The sequence below is a fragment of the Dermacentor andersoni genome, chromosome 5 (assembly GCF_023375885.2).
Source record: "Dermacentor andersoni chromosome 5, qqDerAnde1_hic_scaffold, whole genome shotgun sequence".
NCBI lineage: Eukaryota > Metazoa > Arthropoda > Arachnida > Ixodida > Ixodidae > Dermacentor > Dermacentor andersoni.
Genome location: NC_092818.1, coordinates 128423160 through 128440950, shown reverse-complemented (window position 1 = coordinate 128440950; position 17791 = coordinate 128423160). Strand labels below are relative to the sequence as shown.

At 43.9% G+C, this 17791-nt stretch overlaps 1 protein-coding gene across 1 annotated transcript in view; it reads right to left on the bottom strand.

Moving 5' to 3' along the window:
- Positions 1 to 17791, bottom strand: part of PolE1 (DNA polymerase epsilon catalytic subunit 1) — an 89731-nt gene that overhangs the window by 743 nt on the left and 71197 nt on the right. Inside the window, exons 41-50 of the mRNA XM_050178549.2 lie at positions 15579 to 15782; positions 12772 to 12837; positions 12600 to 12671; positions 11850 to 11951; positions 10278 to 10360; positions 9520 to 9649; positions 6058 to 6192; positions 4779 to 4858; positions 3733 to 3865; positions 2833 to 2942 (exon numbers count right to left, since the gene is read on the bottom strand). Of these exons, the coding sequence (XP_050034506.1) occupies positions 2833 to 2942; positions 3733 to 3865; positions 4779 to 4858; positions 6058 to 6192; positions 9520 to 9649; positions 10278 to 10360; positions 11850 to 11951; positions 12600 to 12671; positions 12772 to 12837; positions 15579 to 15782 (1115 nt within the window). The remainder of the gene's footprint in view (positions 1 to 2832; positions 2943 to 3732; positions 3866 to 4778; positions 4859 to 6057; positions 6193 to 9519; positions 9650 to 10277; positions 10361 to 11849; positions 11952 to 12599; positions 12672 to 12771; positions 12838 to 15578; positions 15783 to 17791) is intronic.

Here is a 17791-nt window from a genome sequence, read left to right as displayed (position 1 = left end):
CTTGAGCAGACGCAGCAACACTCTCTAGCCAGGGTAGGTTTCCCATGGACCCCATTCGAAATTCCATTTGAGGCTTTCAAAAAAATGCTTGAATGCCTCCACTGTGATGTGTGCCAATGTTTAGGCACAATTAAATTATTCATGAGGTTGAAAGGGTCCCCTCAGGCTCTGTGAAAAACAAAGCCAGCGGATAGCATGCGCCGCTCTGAACATACAAGCCAAATTTCGCAGTCGTGTGGAGCTTGCAGGCGGAGTGTGAAGTCTCCTTTTTTTAAGAAAAGCCGTTTCTTCCCTCTTTTCGAGCTGCTACATTTCGTCACAGATTGCCATATGTGGCTGCTACTGGCTGACGCCAATCAAGAAGGGTGTCTGGATCAGTGCACTTCTTCCCGCTGTTAATGTGTATGTTTATTGACTCAGTTTAATAAACAGGCTGAAGTGAAAATCTGCATTTCAAATTTCTATATTCTGAAATATGAATTACTAACTTCCAAAAGTGTGACTATCGTCCAACGCTTGGCCACACCCACCCGCATAGAAATGAAACTTTAGCCATACTGCTTATCAGTGTCATCATCATCGGGTCTTGCTAATTTCTATTAGTTTTTAACACTCAACTAGCCTCGAACTACGCACAACTCAAGGTCAGACCACACATACACTTGACAGCGCATGCTCACTCCTGGCTAGATGCCTTGGCAGACCACTTTGTATTGAGTTACTGTGCAATTTGGATGTGGCTGCTATCCGTTGGTCAAGCTGGTCCACACAAAATAGCACGGCCAAACTGGAATGGATTGCATGAGCGCACACTCCAGGCCTGCCATGCACATACCATATTTACTCGCATAATGATCGCACTTTTTCGTCAAAAATATTGGCGCAAATTCAGGGGCGCAAATGTTACGCGGGTTAAATTTCCTGCAAAAAGAAAAAAAATTTTCATCCCATGTTTGCTGCGGGATGACAACAGGCAGGCAGATGCCGCTGTAACAGTGCGGGACACCAAAACAAAAATGGCGGCTGGCGGGGCAAGCCGAATGCACCGAACGAGATTTTTTAAAAATTCTGAGTACATTACGAGCATTGAAACAGTTTCTTTCATATCAGTAATGAATAATATTGTTAATATCGGCAAGTTTACGGCAGCAACGTAGCCATGTCCACTTTGAGGGGACGGAAACGGAGATGGGCACGCTTAGCTGTCAGTGACATAGAAACGCATGGCGGGCATGCTGTGGAAACTGCAGCATTTGTCTTCACTACTATCCTAATACGGCACGTTTCTGCTAAGGGTGGGCGAATATCTTAGCTGTGGTACAAGTGTCTGCGTATGAATAAGGTACACTTCTAACGCATCTGTGTAAACGTGGCTACTATCGTTTCCGCTCGCGATTTGTTGCGCACACACAAGTGCAGAAGAGAAGAATTGAAAGGCACCTTTTTTTGTTGTTGTTGTTGTGGATAAGTAATAAAGCCAAGGCAAGTTTGGTTGTAGCTTCCTTTTTTTCATGGAAGTGCAGAAAGTGATGAAAGGAATGAAATGGGGCATCTGCTTAAGAATGTTTGGTGCAGACCGCTTGGTATGTCTTGAAGAGTTGTTTGCTTAGCATTCGACAGCATTTGACAGATCGTAAGCACAATCATCATTAGCTAAACTTGGCACACGACATATCGCTGCGGCAAGTTCAGGGTGCGATCATTATGCAACTAAGTACGGTAACCACTATATTTGAATGTAGTCTCATCTGCAGCACAGCATAGATAGCGCGGCCGCTGCGGGGTGCCGTGACGAGCGCACTTGCTGAGGACAACAGTGTGCTCCATTCGGTATCCGTGGGTGACGTGACTCAAGGCCCAAGTGCCAACATCTTACAAACGGGGTCATCTGCTTCCTGAGTTTCATACCCTCGAGGTGTGTTGCCATCTTGGTCGAAGCTCATTACGTTAGCAATTCTTCCGAGAGTCTGGAGTGCGGCGTCTATCGCTGAGCCGATGTGCACGCTGCCGACATACTCGCACAAGCGAAGATGAAGCTTCTGCAGCCCTCAGAAGTTGTGTGATCGGCGTAGGGATAAGAGCAAAAGGAAATGTGAGAGAATAGCTATGCGTAGCTATCTAGTATACTGTAGCACAACAAAGGGATAAGACACCGTGAACTCTTCATTTTAGCATGTCATAGACACCAAAATCAGAATTAGTGGAGTCTATTTGAATATCCAAAATCAAACTTGAACTGCTTGCCATGGTGAAGTTCAGTAAGCAAAGCATTATGGGCACCACTGCACTCCACCGTAGCCCTCGCAGTGCGAGGCATTGCAGAAGAAGCAGGAGCACTGCAAAGGGGATCATGGGTGATCTCTGACTGCCAATAATTTCGCTTCTGCTGAATGCACTGAAGTAATCCTTGCGGCAAAGTGTTTCTGAAATAGTCCATCAAATGCATTTCTCGACTTTTATGTTCAAAAGACACACCAAGGACGTGAGAGATGCTGGGCTCTGGATAAATTTTGATCATCTGGGGTTAACGTACACCTAAATAAGCACAGGAGTGCCTCTACATTTTGCCCTATTGGAATTCGACCAGGTATTGAACCTCTGACCTTGTGCTCAGAACACAATGGCCACTGCAGTGGTTTAGGAAACGGCGAGTACGTTGGGCAACCCATACTTGTTTGTCCTATACTTTTGCAGAACATTCACTTACACTGCATTGCCAGTAACACACTAAGCCAGTGTTTTGACAAGAACATGCTGCAGAAATAAAATGAACACAATAACAATGCCAGTAAAATTACATTGTCCAGTATGTATCTTCTAGGTCACACTCACTTGGCTATGTTGAGGAATGTGTTGAGCTTCATCTTGAATTCCTCTGGAGAGAGGAGCAGTTCAAAGTTGCCCGCGCATTCACAGTATTTCATCATATTGGACTTTTTAATCTATTGGAAAAAGAGCAGAATATTTTATTTAGGCATGTGACATTAGGGCTGCATTCTTATGTGCAAGTGTGAATGTCCTACCTCATAATACAGTGAATGTGCTACAAATGCATAACATATTATTACTTTTGCCTTATAACAGTTTACAGTCAACACATCAGTAATATAAGGGGCAAGAGCATGCTTTGCATTTACTCATTCTAATGCCACATTCAGTTGCAGAAATTCATGCAAGATTTATATACAAATGCAGAATCCAAGACAGTGAGTGGTCTGTGACCACCCTCGGAGGTTGTACAATGTGTTGCTACTATTGACAGCTAGTGCATTGAAACTGGACTGGCTCATTCATTTAGACCACTTCAGCCATTCAGGCTGTGTTTCTCAAGGATTGTCTCCATGGGAGTCACAGGCACTCATAGCACTGCCTTTCTTGACTGTTTCAGCTCAGAGCAGAAAGTTCTACTAAGGCATCAGTGAGTAGCTCAGCAAGATGTGCAGTGGCCTTTAAGCTTCAGCTTTCCGAACAAACTGTTTTCCCCCGCGGAGCCTTTTTGCATTTAACATAGCTGAACTACAACCATTGCAAAAATTTCATAAATAGCACGCAACATACAAGTGAAACCTGCAAAATTTCCCAGGCTTAGTATTGTGTAAAGTGACCACTAGTAAACGTACGCACAGAAAAAACTTGATGGGGTGCAATGGACAACGATCACTTGACCTGTTTGTCAAACGTATAATTGCTTTGACCCCTTGTGATCAGCATTTAGTAGATTACATGACTCACCATGTTGCATTTGGTGCAGCGCAAATCCTGAAGAACTTGTGCCATGCAAAGGTGCTGCAGGCTTTCTTGCAGCAAAGCCTCAATGTCGGCAGTGTCATACGGGCTTTCACAGAGAGAGCAGTACCACCGGGGGCTGAAGAAAGCAGAGGGAGAACATAGTCAACATTAATTTGTGCATTACTTGGCCCCATTAAGCTGCTACGATAAGTTACCCTGCCATCCTGACAAGCATGCTGATGATGTCTCTCCAACAATATGTGTGCAGTGTTGCAATTTTCCTGCCTAAACCAGGGCTGTTGCACCATTTGGTATGCCATGCCAAATGCCCTTCTATTACAAATGCTGTAGTATCTCAAATGCACCTGTTTCATTTTTCATGCCCATAATGACCAACCTGGGCAATGGTGCACTGCTTAGGTTCGAAGCAAATAAAAAATGTTACAAACGCCGAAGAAGAAATATTGCTTCATTTTTGATTAACGGTTAAATGTCATTTGGCACACAAAAAATTCAGGTGTGTTAGTCAAGTCATTGCTCATCATCACTGCATTCCTTTACTGTCATTAAGACATTATTTCCTTTGCCATATGCTGTCCTTCATATCACTGCTTGAGATACTATTGCACTGCTGCGAAAGTAGCACTGCTGTGCTGCTTTTGGTATCCCACAACAAATTGCATTTAAACCTTCAAATTATTTGTGACACTCCACTTCGCAGAAGAATTTCGACAACGCTGACTCCCAGATGCCCATCGAGCAGACATATAGACATATTGTAAGGGTGCTTACATTCACGAACAATTTTTCATTTCTTCCTACAAAGTGGGCAGTCCTGTGGTATATTGCTATTGGTACCTCTGTCAAACTTTGCAAAGCTAAGGGTTTATGCTGGAGAAATGGTGCCAGAAAAGTGCATGCTCTGAGTGACTGTCCTGGGTTACAGTAACTGTTAACATGAAAATTTACCAATGAAATGAACTGTCAAAATTCGCTCCCATTACACAAATAAATAAGCCACTAAAGACAGGTAGAAAAGCAGCACTTACATTCCATGACTATCACGGCCCTGGTAAGGATCTTTGCAGAGATCAAGGTCCCTGCAGTTGTTGCATGTCTTGCAGATGACCTGGGAAGATGCACCAAAAACGTTGATTTCTTACCAGAGGGCATCGTAATAATTTCTTAGAGTGAACTGTCAACGTTGGCCGGTGTGTGCGATAATGCAGTTAGCATTCAGGTAATGTACCAACACGCTGTATTGCCATTGCCTAAATGCATATATATCAATGTATCAGCCGTGTTTGCAGCAGGGCTCCTCTCTCACACCTCGCTCTGTACACGCTCAGTCATCTAAAACACGCCCGGGATATCTGAGCAAGGTTTCCCTCCTTTTGCATGGCCTCCGAGATTTGTGACAGGCCGGTGTGTGCTAACGCTAAAAATTAATCACATTCGTGGTTCATCGCTAGAGCATCGGGCTGCAATGCTTGAGGAGCCTAGCCTGTGTGATGCGGTTTCAATTCTGCTCAGGACCAAAAAAAATTTTTAAGAATTTTTTTTTATTCAAGAGCAGCGTAAAGTTCAATGGTAATTTGGGTAGTTACCTAGAATGAGCTCATTAACTTTCTAAATTAAATATCTCTTTCGGCCACATGTTGCAAGTATAATATAGAAGCCAAGCACTAGTGAACCATGGAACACGGGGGGGAAGCGGGAGATGGAAATTCAAGACGATGAGCAAAACGAGAACAAGGTGAAAGCTGGAGCCAGCTTTCACCTTGTTCTCGTTTTGCTCAGGCAGTAGTGAAGTAAGTCATGGCTACTTAGCAGAAATATTAAGACTAGCACCATTTTCAAGATTTCAGTCTTCAAAATATGCCGAACGCTAATGCAATACCATTTAGCACATTTTGGGGACGGGTGTCTCAACACTGGTGTTTGGGTTTGCAGCTATGCTGAGCAGACATGCTTGCACTAATGCACAGCTCCAATTTCGCATTTTCAACATGTGTCTAGTAAATCATTTAAAAAGTTTATTAGCACACATTAGGTCACTCAAGATATCAGTTCAAATATTTGTTACTGCTAACCTTCGCCTAGCCACATAGTCTAGCTGCGCTGAGGGCTAAAGCCCAGATAACAGTTTTGGTTTAAAGATTTCCACTCAAGGAAAAAGACCCAGTACATAAATTAATGGGGATAATGAAAATAAAACCGCACCTTGCGGTTCTTGATAGTGCCACAAGCGTTCTGAACCTCAAGTCATCACCAGTGACAAAATGCTAATTTTGTCCAACGTGCATTAAAAACAAAATGGAGCACTACCTCAGTGAGCACAAAGGAAAGACACGGATCTTTCCAGGTTCCTTCTTCGCTAAACTCGCCCACACCAATGAGCTTCAGGAGATCTCGCCGCAGCTTTGTGGACTCTTCTGTGATGTTGACATCCAGAGAGAGGACCTGTACACATCAAGGAAAGGAAAGAAAGCGATGTGTTAAAGACAAATTCAAGAAAATAGCCTGATCCATTTACATCTGACTTCACTCTCATCACCAGCCTATGTTCAGCAGAGTGAACAAAAACTCTTTTTAGAGGGCAGCTTTTAGGTGCCTGTTCCGGTGGCGAGCGTCGGCGAATCTCGTAACCGAGCGAACAAGCACAGCGAAGGATGAAAGAGTGAACGCAGAGCGTGGCGAGGGTTGAAAGGGACCAATGGCGAACAGAGCGTGAGGAGGAAAACGGAGGAAGAGGGTATGGCAAGAGCGTGACAAGAAAAGCGTAGTGCCACGCAAGACGGGCTCTGCGGCAACGATGGCTACGAGATGGCACCAGAGTAGCACAACAAAGTGCTGCACGAGCAGAGGTCTGTCTGTGACAGCTGCTGCGAATCGCGCCCACGTGCTGCCTCTTGCGATCTCCCAATTAGCTAGGCAGTCAAGCCACACTTCGCTCTGTTTGCAACATGCCACAAGAGACAGATTGTCTGTGCCAGCCAATATATCGCGAAATGAAAACACGTATAGAGCTACGCTCAAATTTCACAATAGGGAGTATCGTAATCATTGGTGAATTTTTTTCATTTTGGTTTTCATAAAACGACTCGGTTCCGGCTAAACTCTTAGAGTAAGAAAGTAGTAGTGTGAAACATTTTGAACCAGTTTATATATGTTTGTGTAAACTAAGAGTAAATAAGAAAAACAGTATCAATTTATTCTGTACAATAAATTGACAGCACTCCTGATCTGTATGGAAAATCTGCTATCAAGAAATAGTTCACGACAAAATGTGACCCTCAAATAGCTAAAATTACGGTTGTCATCTTCCCTTCCATGATTTCCTGTGCCGATGTAGGCATGCCTTACTTTGGCCTCCCATACTCTATTTTATACATAAAAGGCAATGCTATGAAGACTAGAAAGACTTCTCACCGCGTGGATTCACTACCAAAAAGATAGTGTGCCAAGTATAAAATAAAGATATGACTATGCATCATGTAATTCAACGTAACATTAGGTCTCATACATTTATGTCGTGACATATGTTGTATTTACTATATGGAGAACATTGCAGATCTGAATTTATTTACCACCAAACAAGTGGAGCCACATGACTATGCTAGCAATGGCTATGGCACACTGCTTGCAGTTGCAACCAAAATACCTATAGTATGTCACATGCTGCTGTAAGCACAAAGGTTCACAAATACTATGTGATTTGATACAGGTTTATCCCCAAAACTTGTAGTTGTGATATTGGGGGCGAGCACGAACTATGGCACCGCCTGCCGCCAGCACCTGCAGGATGTACAAGGTTAGACCACATGCCGGAACATCTGCTTCAGTGCCGTCGCATGCTTCGTTTTTCTCTGTACAGCCGCAAAATTTTGATTGGTTGTAACACTTGTTTTGTTTTAATTTTAAGGTTTTATATGCTGTATGAGAATGACCGGTGTTATTCCAAGCCAATTTGGGCCAGATTTTGCTCTAAGTACTACCGCAGAAATAGAAAGCATGTTGACATCTGCAGAAGTTCTATGTTCATTAAATTTTCTGGTGTCAAACATTAAAACGTGCATACGCATGTACGAAATAAGTTTCATTCGCAAGAGTAAAGCAGTCAAATATGTGAAGAGAGATATATGCGACTAGCGCAGTCAGTCATGTGCGTGGCACAGCAACATATTTCGTAAATATACAGCTTTTAGTTGGTTTGAACATGTGATCTTGTCGCAGATGTTTGGGATTTATTGGTATACTTTGTGTTATTTCATTTACTTTCTCACGCACAACGTGCCCACACGCCTGTATCGCATCATTTGGCTTAGTCAGATCGTTTATCTTTAGCCGTCTGCAGGCCATAAAATACACAGCTTTATTACCTTCATAACCTTAAGCTGCAACTATCTTCCTTACTTAAGTTACCAGTAATCTCAGTGGCATTTTAAAGTTTTATCAACTGTGCAATGTAAGGCCTTCAAGACCAGCACATGCCTTTGTTAACTTGCATAAACATGGTGACACAAACTGTGTCCATCATGCGTTCAAAGGTTGATGGCGCATTACAAAGTCCGAAAGGCATGACGTTAAATTCATATAAGCCGTTGGGTGTGATAAAGGCCGTTTTCGGCCTATCGACGTCAGCCATGGGCACTTGCCTATAGCCGGAGCGTAAATCTAGGGATGAAAAGAATTCAGCTCCTTGTAGACTACCAATGGCGTCATCGATTCGCGGTAGCAGGTACACATCTTTGCGAGTGATCTTGTTCAGGCGCCGATAGTCTACACAGAACCGTACAGAGCCATTCTTTCTTTTTTTTCGTAACAAGAACGACAGGAGATGCCCATGGACTGTTTGAGGGTCGGATCACTTCGCGGAGAAGCATTCTGTCCATTTGCTGATTAATCACACGGCGTTCTGTGGCAGAGACAGGATATGGACGTTGCCGCAATGGCGATTGGAAGCCAATGTCAATATGGTGCGTGACAGCAGACGTCCGGCCCAGGGAAGGTTGCCCAACATCAAAAGAAGAACGAAATTCTTCTAAAATGCGCAGAAGCTAAGAACGCTGAGCTGGAGTGAGGCTATCGGCAATAGATGAACTGAACACACCTGTGGGCAAAGGGTCAGACATAGAGAGAGAACCGAGCGTGCTGTAACTGGCGCAGGACGTGTCACCGGGAACATCCGTAATTTGTACGGCATCGATCGCTCCCACATAGCCAAGACATTTGCCTTGAAGCAGCATCACAGGGTATGAGAAGGAGTTACAGACGAAAATAGCTGTCGAGCCCCGTTTGACGTTCACTGTCGCAAAAGTTAGCAGCAGACCTTTTCGAGTATAAAAGCAGCCAGATGGAGAAAGTAATGCGACGGCATCAGAAAGGCTGCTAAATAAACACCTTTAGAAAATGAACTTTTTTATGAAGGATCTGGTAATAAAGCTAAATAATGTGACTTCAGACTACCAGGGTAAATATTTTATTATATTTAATGCATAGATACATAAGTCATATGCCAATGACTCCAGTAACCGCCTCATGTTACAGCAACAGCCAGATACAATAATAAACAGCCATAATCTGATCGCAAATGAACCTTGAGAAATATAGACTCTGAATAGAACAAATAACCTGCACAAAATGCAAGAACATCTCGTCTAGGCACCACAAAAAATCATGCATCACCATTTATATTGGAACACGTTCACATACACACTAGAACATAATTGTAATAAGTGAATGCACATGCTTTGCAAACAGATTGGACATTAACAAGGCTGTACCAACCTTACAAATGGCCTTGACGAACTCCAAAGCAGGACTAGTTGGTTTCAAGTGGCTGCCTGGTATAACTGGGAAAACTTCTTTGCCATCCAGAAGGTTGGACGACAGCTTGTGCTGTATTTTTTGAGTAATGCTGAGAAGAATAGAGGATGATCAAACACTTTTAAGTCTGTTAGTTATAATTTGGGGAACCTTGCAGCACCATCAATGTCGCAAGGAAACAATGCATCACAGTGATAACTTTCAGACAGGAATTTCACAGACATTCATACTCTCACAAAATCATTTACAGGACCAGGAAGCTGTAGCTGTTCAGTTGTAATGCGATATGTTTCGTATGCCTCATTTCAGTACTTTGTCAGAGGTCCAACACACCTACTGTTATCAAATGTCACAAGTAGCATAATTGCAGTTGCCATCACCAGATGCCAGCACCTGGAATTAAGCTGCATCCTGCTCTATTTAAAGCTTACGAAAATTTCGAAGCTAAAGAAAAATTGGCACGAATAGACAAAATACAAGAATCTGAAAACTGGTTTTTCCATGCAACTTGTACGCCACAGCTAATATAGAGATGCTCGTGCTATCAGCACACACAAAGCAGGTAATATGTTTGTAAATGCTGCTCTCCTCTTTATACTCAATGTACAAGCCTGAGTCACTCTATTCTGCGAGCATTTTATAGGCATTTTTTCATGCAGGAAACTAACGTGTTTGTCATCTAATAAAATGTAGCGGGCAAGCTTTCACACAAGTCTCACCTGAAAAGCTTCTGGGTCAGCTCACCACCAACTAGTCTCTTCATGTAGACGAGTGTCTCCACACCTGTGCTGTGCTCCTTGGACTGAATAGAGGAACAGGTGTGATTAGGCATCATGCACACGTCAATATTGCTAGCCAACTGGTAGCTTTTAGGCACAAGCTTATGAATAGGGCTAGCGCATAACACCATTCAGAAGCCGAAACTTAAGTAATATTATTGCAACATTATAATGGTACACCATCAATTTGGTGCACAAGAAACAAGGCACTGCCTAGGGAACAGTCTCCTGCAGCAAAACAACCTTTGTTTTAACATGCAGCAACAGCAAGTTACAGGAGCTTCAAAAGTAATACAACATTACCATGTGCTCACAACTGCACTCTTATGTCAGTGGTCGCCCTCACCTTAATATGCACTGAACCATCACAGACATTTATAGACATGTAAGCTTACAATGGTGTGCACAGTTGAACACCAGAGTAGGCTTTTATTCATCACTTTTGCTGTGCAGTGAAACCACACACTGCCAGCATTGATGGTTTCACAAAATCTGCCTCCGCCAGCATCGTCAACTCCCGTGAAGGCCTTCAACACCCAGTGGCAGAGCACTTTCACGGTGGACACACTGTGACATTTCCAGCAGCAAATAAAGATGCTGCCACTACATAAGAAGCAGGCGCGGGTGCATGTTTGAATATGTGGGCTTCCCAAAATGCACCGAGGAATTATAATACTTGGCTTAAGAGGTAATAATTTTGTATTCTGCATGTTTTTTGTTTGCAGAAAATCTCCCAAGCAGTTTGGGGTCTTTTGACCATTCAAAGAAGAACTGACACATATTTTTAAAGTTGCCGAAACTCCGCCCCAAGCAAGATTTGATGCTGGAGGAGAGCATCAAAAGCAATAGTTTGATATGCAGCAAAATGCTACCGATGGTGCATAAATGGTTGCTTTGCTTACTTCAACAAAAGTCAAACAAGAGATGTCTCTGCAGCCAATGTTTCAACCAGGGGACTCGTCTTCGTCAGGGCAAGTCCCCTTGTTGAAACATTGGCTTCAGCAACATCCCTTGTTCAACCACTAGGGTGGCATTCTCGGGTGATCACTATCGCAAGACTTCATAAGAATAGGTCAGGCAAACGTGAGAAAGAAGCTCTCATGGGCTGAGTATCGTGAAACTACCTCAGAAAGTGATCGCCCGGGAATGTGGCCCTTGTTAATCAATTCATGGCTTCATCTTCCTGTGAATGTCTGACTTTTTTGGCTTGTTTTTCTTTTATTTTTATACAAATCTGAATTTGAGCACCCCCATGACATACATACTTAAAATCTGCAAAATGAATTAGCCAGCAAAAAAAAAAGAAAGGCGTTATTCCCAAATGCCACCTTTGCAGATGTTTTTTACACTTTTTTGTCCGTGCTTTAGTAGTTTAAAGGAAGATAAGTTTTCATATTCTTTTTTTTTTTCTAGGGTGGGGGAGAGGAGGAGATCTGCCAGCGGCCTTTGCTGTGTGCAAAGGTGTGTAGCCAAAATTTTAATTTATATTGCATGCTATGTTGGCAGGCATACCACTTGACTTGCAGTCCTCCTCTGCACTTGTGAGGCCCCGGGCATGTCCAGTTCCTCCTTCAATTTTAGGTACACAGAGTTGATATAGCTGCCTATGACCATCTGCAACGACAATTGCAACAGTGGTTGAACAAGGTACACACTTAACATGCGACTGATGATGTTAGGTGTGACTGAAATCGAAAACAATATGATGTGTGCGTTAGGAGCAAGATTAGAGGCTCTCCACAAGTGTCACCATGTCACGCTGATACAGTACTCAACACATTGTAAACTGCCAAAGCACCACCTTGTCAATAAAACATGCACAACTTGCTTTACTCCAGTAATGAAACAGAATAACGTCTTGTTGGAGAAAAGGGTAAACTTCTGTTGCACATATTCAATTTTCATTAACGTGACATACAAGGGACATGCGGAAATTAATTCTGATTACCAAAAGTTTCAATTACAAGTGTTTAACAAGTGTGAGCACATTCTGGAGCCTCGTAATGCAGTAATGTTAGAAGAATGGTTGTTTTATCGATTACTGAATCAATTGAAGTCAGCTGCGTAAAATTTTAGACAGCCAAACAGGATTATCACAACTCTTGCGTACATTACATAAAATGGTAAAGTCCACTAAAACAAATAAACAACAACAAGAATGTTGTAGGCGGGGACAAAGCATGCCGCTGAAAATTTTGCTACACTTGCTACAAAACTTGACAAGTTCAGATTGTGCACGTAATGACATCAGTAGAAACTTACATTGAAGTTGTCTTGCACACCTCCAACTTCAGGCAAAAAATGGGCAAGGTTCCAAAACATTCGCACTTCCGCCTTAAATAAGAAAATAAAACAAAAAAGAAAGGGCAACGCCGTCAGCATGACTACTCCTGTGTTATGAAAAACGTCCAGCTGTGATTGGCAGGTCAGTTACCTCATCATCAGCAGACTCTTCTTCTTCTGCTTCCACCAGTTTACCTTGCACACCTCCGTGATTTGCCTGCAGATAATCAAGGCAGCTTACTATTGGGGTTGTCAATCATCCCACACACAGTGCGAGATTTGTACAGAAATGAACAGCCTAGTAATATCAATCCAGCTTTCCACTGCTTTCTTGTACCATATAAAAAATAAAAACAGCGCACAAGATCTGAGCAACTCATTTGTTTTGACCATACCAAAGCTAAGTCATGAGTTAAACAATATTAGACGGTTCTGGAATAACTTGGCCAAGGCACGAATGCCACTAGTTTCTACACCGTTTGGCCTCAGTTATCAGGGCCATGACATGCGAATATGCGCATGCACAGCTGCCAAAATTTAATGTGCATTTTACAGTACCGAAACTGCACAGGGACGCTGTAGCGCAGGCGCTGGATTAATTTTGACACTGCGGGTTTCTTAAATGTGCATACAAAGCATGGTGCAAGGGCACTTTTGCGTTTCACCTCCATTGAAATGAAGCCGCTGCAGCTGCAAATCAAGCTGACGACCTAGTGCTCAGCGGCAGAACACCATAACCACTGACCTACCATGACGGGTAGGTACATGGCTGTTCCTTCTGGTAATGCAGAAGTGCAGCTCACCAATTCAGTTAAACTTAGCATTCACTCTAGTGTCCCTTTACTTGCCTTTCTAAACACCACACTGTACATGGCACAGGGCCACGACTGTGCCATGCGCAATGTGATGCATGGTCATTTACGCTAAAGAGTCATGGCAAATCAGCTATGCAGAATCCCACGAGGTAGAGGAAGGCTCATAAAAGGAAAAATTGTCATCCACCTGTATTTAGCACGAAGCTACAGAGGAAACCCATAGAGGTTTCTCAGAAACAAAGCTTCGTAGTTGACGAAAAATTCATCCCGGTCTGGGATTCGAACCCAGGACCAATGCCTTTCCAGGGTGGTCGCTTATCGTCTGAGCTACCATCTGCTAACCTCCTGGTTAGCTCAGATGGTAGAACGACAGCCCCGGAAAGGCGTTGGTCCCGGGTTCGAATTTCAGACCATCTGATTATGAGGCACTCTGCATCAGGGACTCCAAATTAATTGTGGCCAACTGGGGTTTTTTGACATGTACCTAAACCTAAGTGCACTAGCCTTTTTACATTTTGCCCCCATCAGAATGTGCTCGCCGCAGACAGGAATGAACCCGTGACCTTGTGATAAGCAGTACAACACCATAGCCGGTGAGCTATCACGGCAGGTTAGAGGGCCTAGTCAGGGCGATGAATCCTTTAATTATGGGGTTTGACGTGCCAAAACCACAATCTGATTATGAGGCATAGATGAATCCTCCTGTGCTCCCATAATGTCCAAGATGAGCACTCACAGCACACGTGAGTGCCCTGGTGTTTGCAGGGGATACTAAAGGGAAAATGATGGCACGCAATAAGCATAGGGTGACATCATCTTGTTTAGGGCTCGGGGAAGACACAGGAGCAGGTGCCAAATTGAAATTGTTTATTGTCAACATTCAGGTTTCACTCTGTACCAGCGTGCAGATACAGAAATGAGTAAGGCAGCAAATAATGTCGCACTTGTTTTTTATTTAATGTGACAGGAGACATTTGCAAGGCAACATGCGTTCATGCACCTTTGCAAGCGTTTCAAAGGTTCTTTGTAATAGTTTTCAGACATCATGCTCTTCATGCAGATGCGACATCACCGAAAGAGCAGATGGTGGCCACTCACAATAATAGACGCTGCATCATTGTAAAGCTGGCAGCCGCAACCGTGGTAACACAGTAAAAAGGAAGTTCAAGAAGGACACTTCGAATATTACTTGTTGCTTTCATTTTGCACAACTATACATATCGAAAAACATAGTATGCCTCCAACCATTGGGATCGTGTTAAGTGGGCTGGGCCAGCTCAACGCGATCCCAAGGGTTGGAGGTGTACTACATTTAGTAGTGACCATCATCAAGCGTGGTTGGAAGGACATGAAAATTCAAAGCTTCATTGGCTTGGCTTAGTCTCCCCATGCCCACTCTGTGTTGGCTCAGTCCACAATAGTAAGTTTACGAAACATGCGGATTTCATAAAAAGGTATAGTGGAAGATCCACAGAGACAGTGGCTATGCTGAAAGTCCCCAGGACTACAGCAACCCTGCTCTACAAAAACTACGCAGGTTTGGCAAAATAAGAAGGCTCCTTGACACAATGTTTTCAGTCATGTTCTCTCAAGTACTGGTAGACACTAGGGAAACTATGTTTCTGTTAAAATGTGTGGGTTACACCGGTTGAGAGAATGAGTGTGGCTGTATTTCCAATTGATAAGGAATGTTACATTTAGAAGCTTTTAAAGTTAACGATTTGCAATCCTGCATTGACCAATCATGACATCATCATGACATCGTGACTGAAGCGGCAAAGCACTGTGTAGGGTTAGCACTGCCTTTATTCGCCTGTGATGACATCACATGTGTTGTAAGCTTGCAGACGAAAGGCTATTATCAACTCAAATCAACAAAAATCACACAACATCATGCAATGATGTCATTGCAGTCCTACCTTGAGAAAGCCTGGGCTTAAAGTGCAATTTTCTCTGCTACGTATTATAGGTAAGTGATTTGGCTTAAAGTGCAATTTTCTCTGCTACGTATTATAGGTAAGTGATTTTCCTGAGCCGAGCACAAGCTCACAGAACTCCATAATAGTGATGTATTGCTCTAACCAGATTAAGAGTTTGCCTTGGAATGTCCTTTTAACAATACAAGGAGGCAAGAATATCGTACCGGGTCCAGCCAGAGGAGAAGCTGCCAGGCGGCACGCACAGACAGGTCAAGGCTGTGGAAGAGTTCACGACCACGGATGCCACTGATGACGTAGTCAGCGTGGGCCAGGCCATCCGGCAGTCGGCGACGCTTGGTACACAGCACCAGTCGGCTTGTGCTTCCATACACTACCACCATACCCAGGCGCTCAAATTCCATCACCAGCTGAAATTCAAGCCACACAGCGCAAATAATTAAATGGGGGTGACGTTTAGTTACCTTACGCCGACACACATTTTTATCAGTGAGAAAAAGGAGGCTGATTCACTTCTTTATATATGCTGGCAAATCGTGTTGCACCAATCTTGCATGCGCAAATCCAAAGGAAGTAGCGTGAATATATTTCAGGCACTTTCATTACTGCATTACAATATGTATACCACACTTCTTTTGATTTCTGAGACCAAATTGAATAGGAATCGAATAGTGCCTCAAGTGAAGCGAATCGAGTATTAAATATGTTTCAAATAGTTTTCCAATAATGAACAGTTATCACAATTAATGTAAAACGATGGTCACATCCCAGTATTCTTAAAGTTAGCAAGTTTCTGTCATCACATACAGTCGAATCTCGATAATTCGAACTCGAAGGGTCCCGAAAGTTTGTTCGAATTAAAAGAAGTTCGAATTAAAAGGGGGACTTGTTCTTGAAGTACTCATGCACCATAGCACGATGTTCGAACAGTGCGAGTCTTGAAATATCGGGACGCGCAAGCATACAGTGAGTGAGGACCACGAAACTGCCCGCACCAGCCAATGCTCATTTCCCGACAACGGCAGAACACGAAACTTCAGGGAGCAGGCTAAGCTGCCACCAGGCCAGCGCAGAGGCAGGCGCATGCAAAGACCATTGAAGGTGAAGGAGTTACGAGTAAATTGAGAGGCAGGCCGAGGGGAGCGCAGTTGCGAAGAGGGGCGAGAGGGAAGCGAATTTGCTTTCCCACCAGCTTGAATTACCTCTGCCGCCTAGGCTTACTGCCACCTAAGACTGCCACGGCGGAGTTGCCGAGGCCGGGCTGGGCCTCCACCGCTGCTTCCTTCTGCGTACTCGCATGCTTTTCCTTTTGTCTGCTGACAGATCGGCGTTGCGTATACGTTCTTCATTTTGCATTCTTAACACGCCATGTCTTATGAAGATGACAAAGTTGTTTCCACTGATAATAATCATGTTGGTGTGCTCTCTTCTGTCGCGCCGTTGCTGCATGCGAAAGATAAGGAGAATGAGGTATTGGGTGCCACCTTCGCGTCCTTATATTCAGGGTTCGTCTTGTTGTACAGAAGCAGCTCTGGCGCACTGTCTCCGACAACCTTTTCGTCAGGACGTTTCGGTTTAGACTTTTCAGTGTAAAAAAAAGCCACAATTTCACTCGAAAGGCGAAGCATTGATTGCGATAGCAAATTAGTGGACAGCTATGCGAAGCAAGGATAATAGTTTTATCATCTGTATAAACTTGTAAACGTAGGCATACTAACTAAATTAACAAGCATGGTGCCACGCACGCACAAGCAAACATGAACACATCTCACTCGCCGACGGCGGAAACTCGCTGTCAATACGCTGGCATGGGAAAACGCAGCAGCAGCAGCGAGCGAAGTGACATTCGTGCTGTATCGCTTCAACGAAAAGTGAGCACCGAGAACACAAAGCATTCACAAAGCTATGAACCACCAACATGCCTAGACTCTGCCCCCAACGCAGATTGCTCTCAAGGTACAGCTGCATGACCGCGCGCAGCCGTCACATGCGCAGTTGCAGCTGGAATGGAACGCCGCCCCCCTCCCAGCAGTGCCTCGCAACATTAGGTGCCTCGCGCACGATGGAAAACACTGCGCTTCCTCCCCACTCCATTTCCTTTGCACGAGCGAGATTGAGCCGCGATCATCGACTCCCTTCACATGCTTTCACTCGCACATACCGCGTAGGGCGCGCGGTGACGTTTTTATGACCCTTGGACTTTATACAGAACCTCACGCGCGGTGTTGAGGGGTCTCTCCTAAGCTCTTCCTCTATCGTGGGTTCAGAGCAATGCTGGTCGAAGGCGCCGCTGCGCGATTTGGTGTGCTGCTGAGAGCATTGTCAGAATGCGGTATGTTCGAATAAACTGTCGCAAATACTTGTGCGTTTGAATTACCGGGCGTTTTCGCCCATCAGAAAATACATAACTTTGACGAGA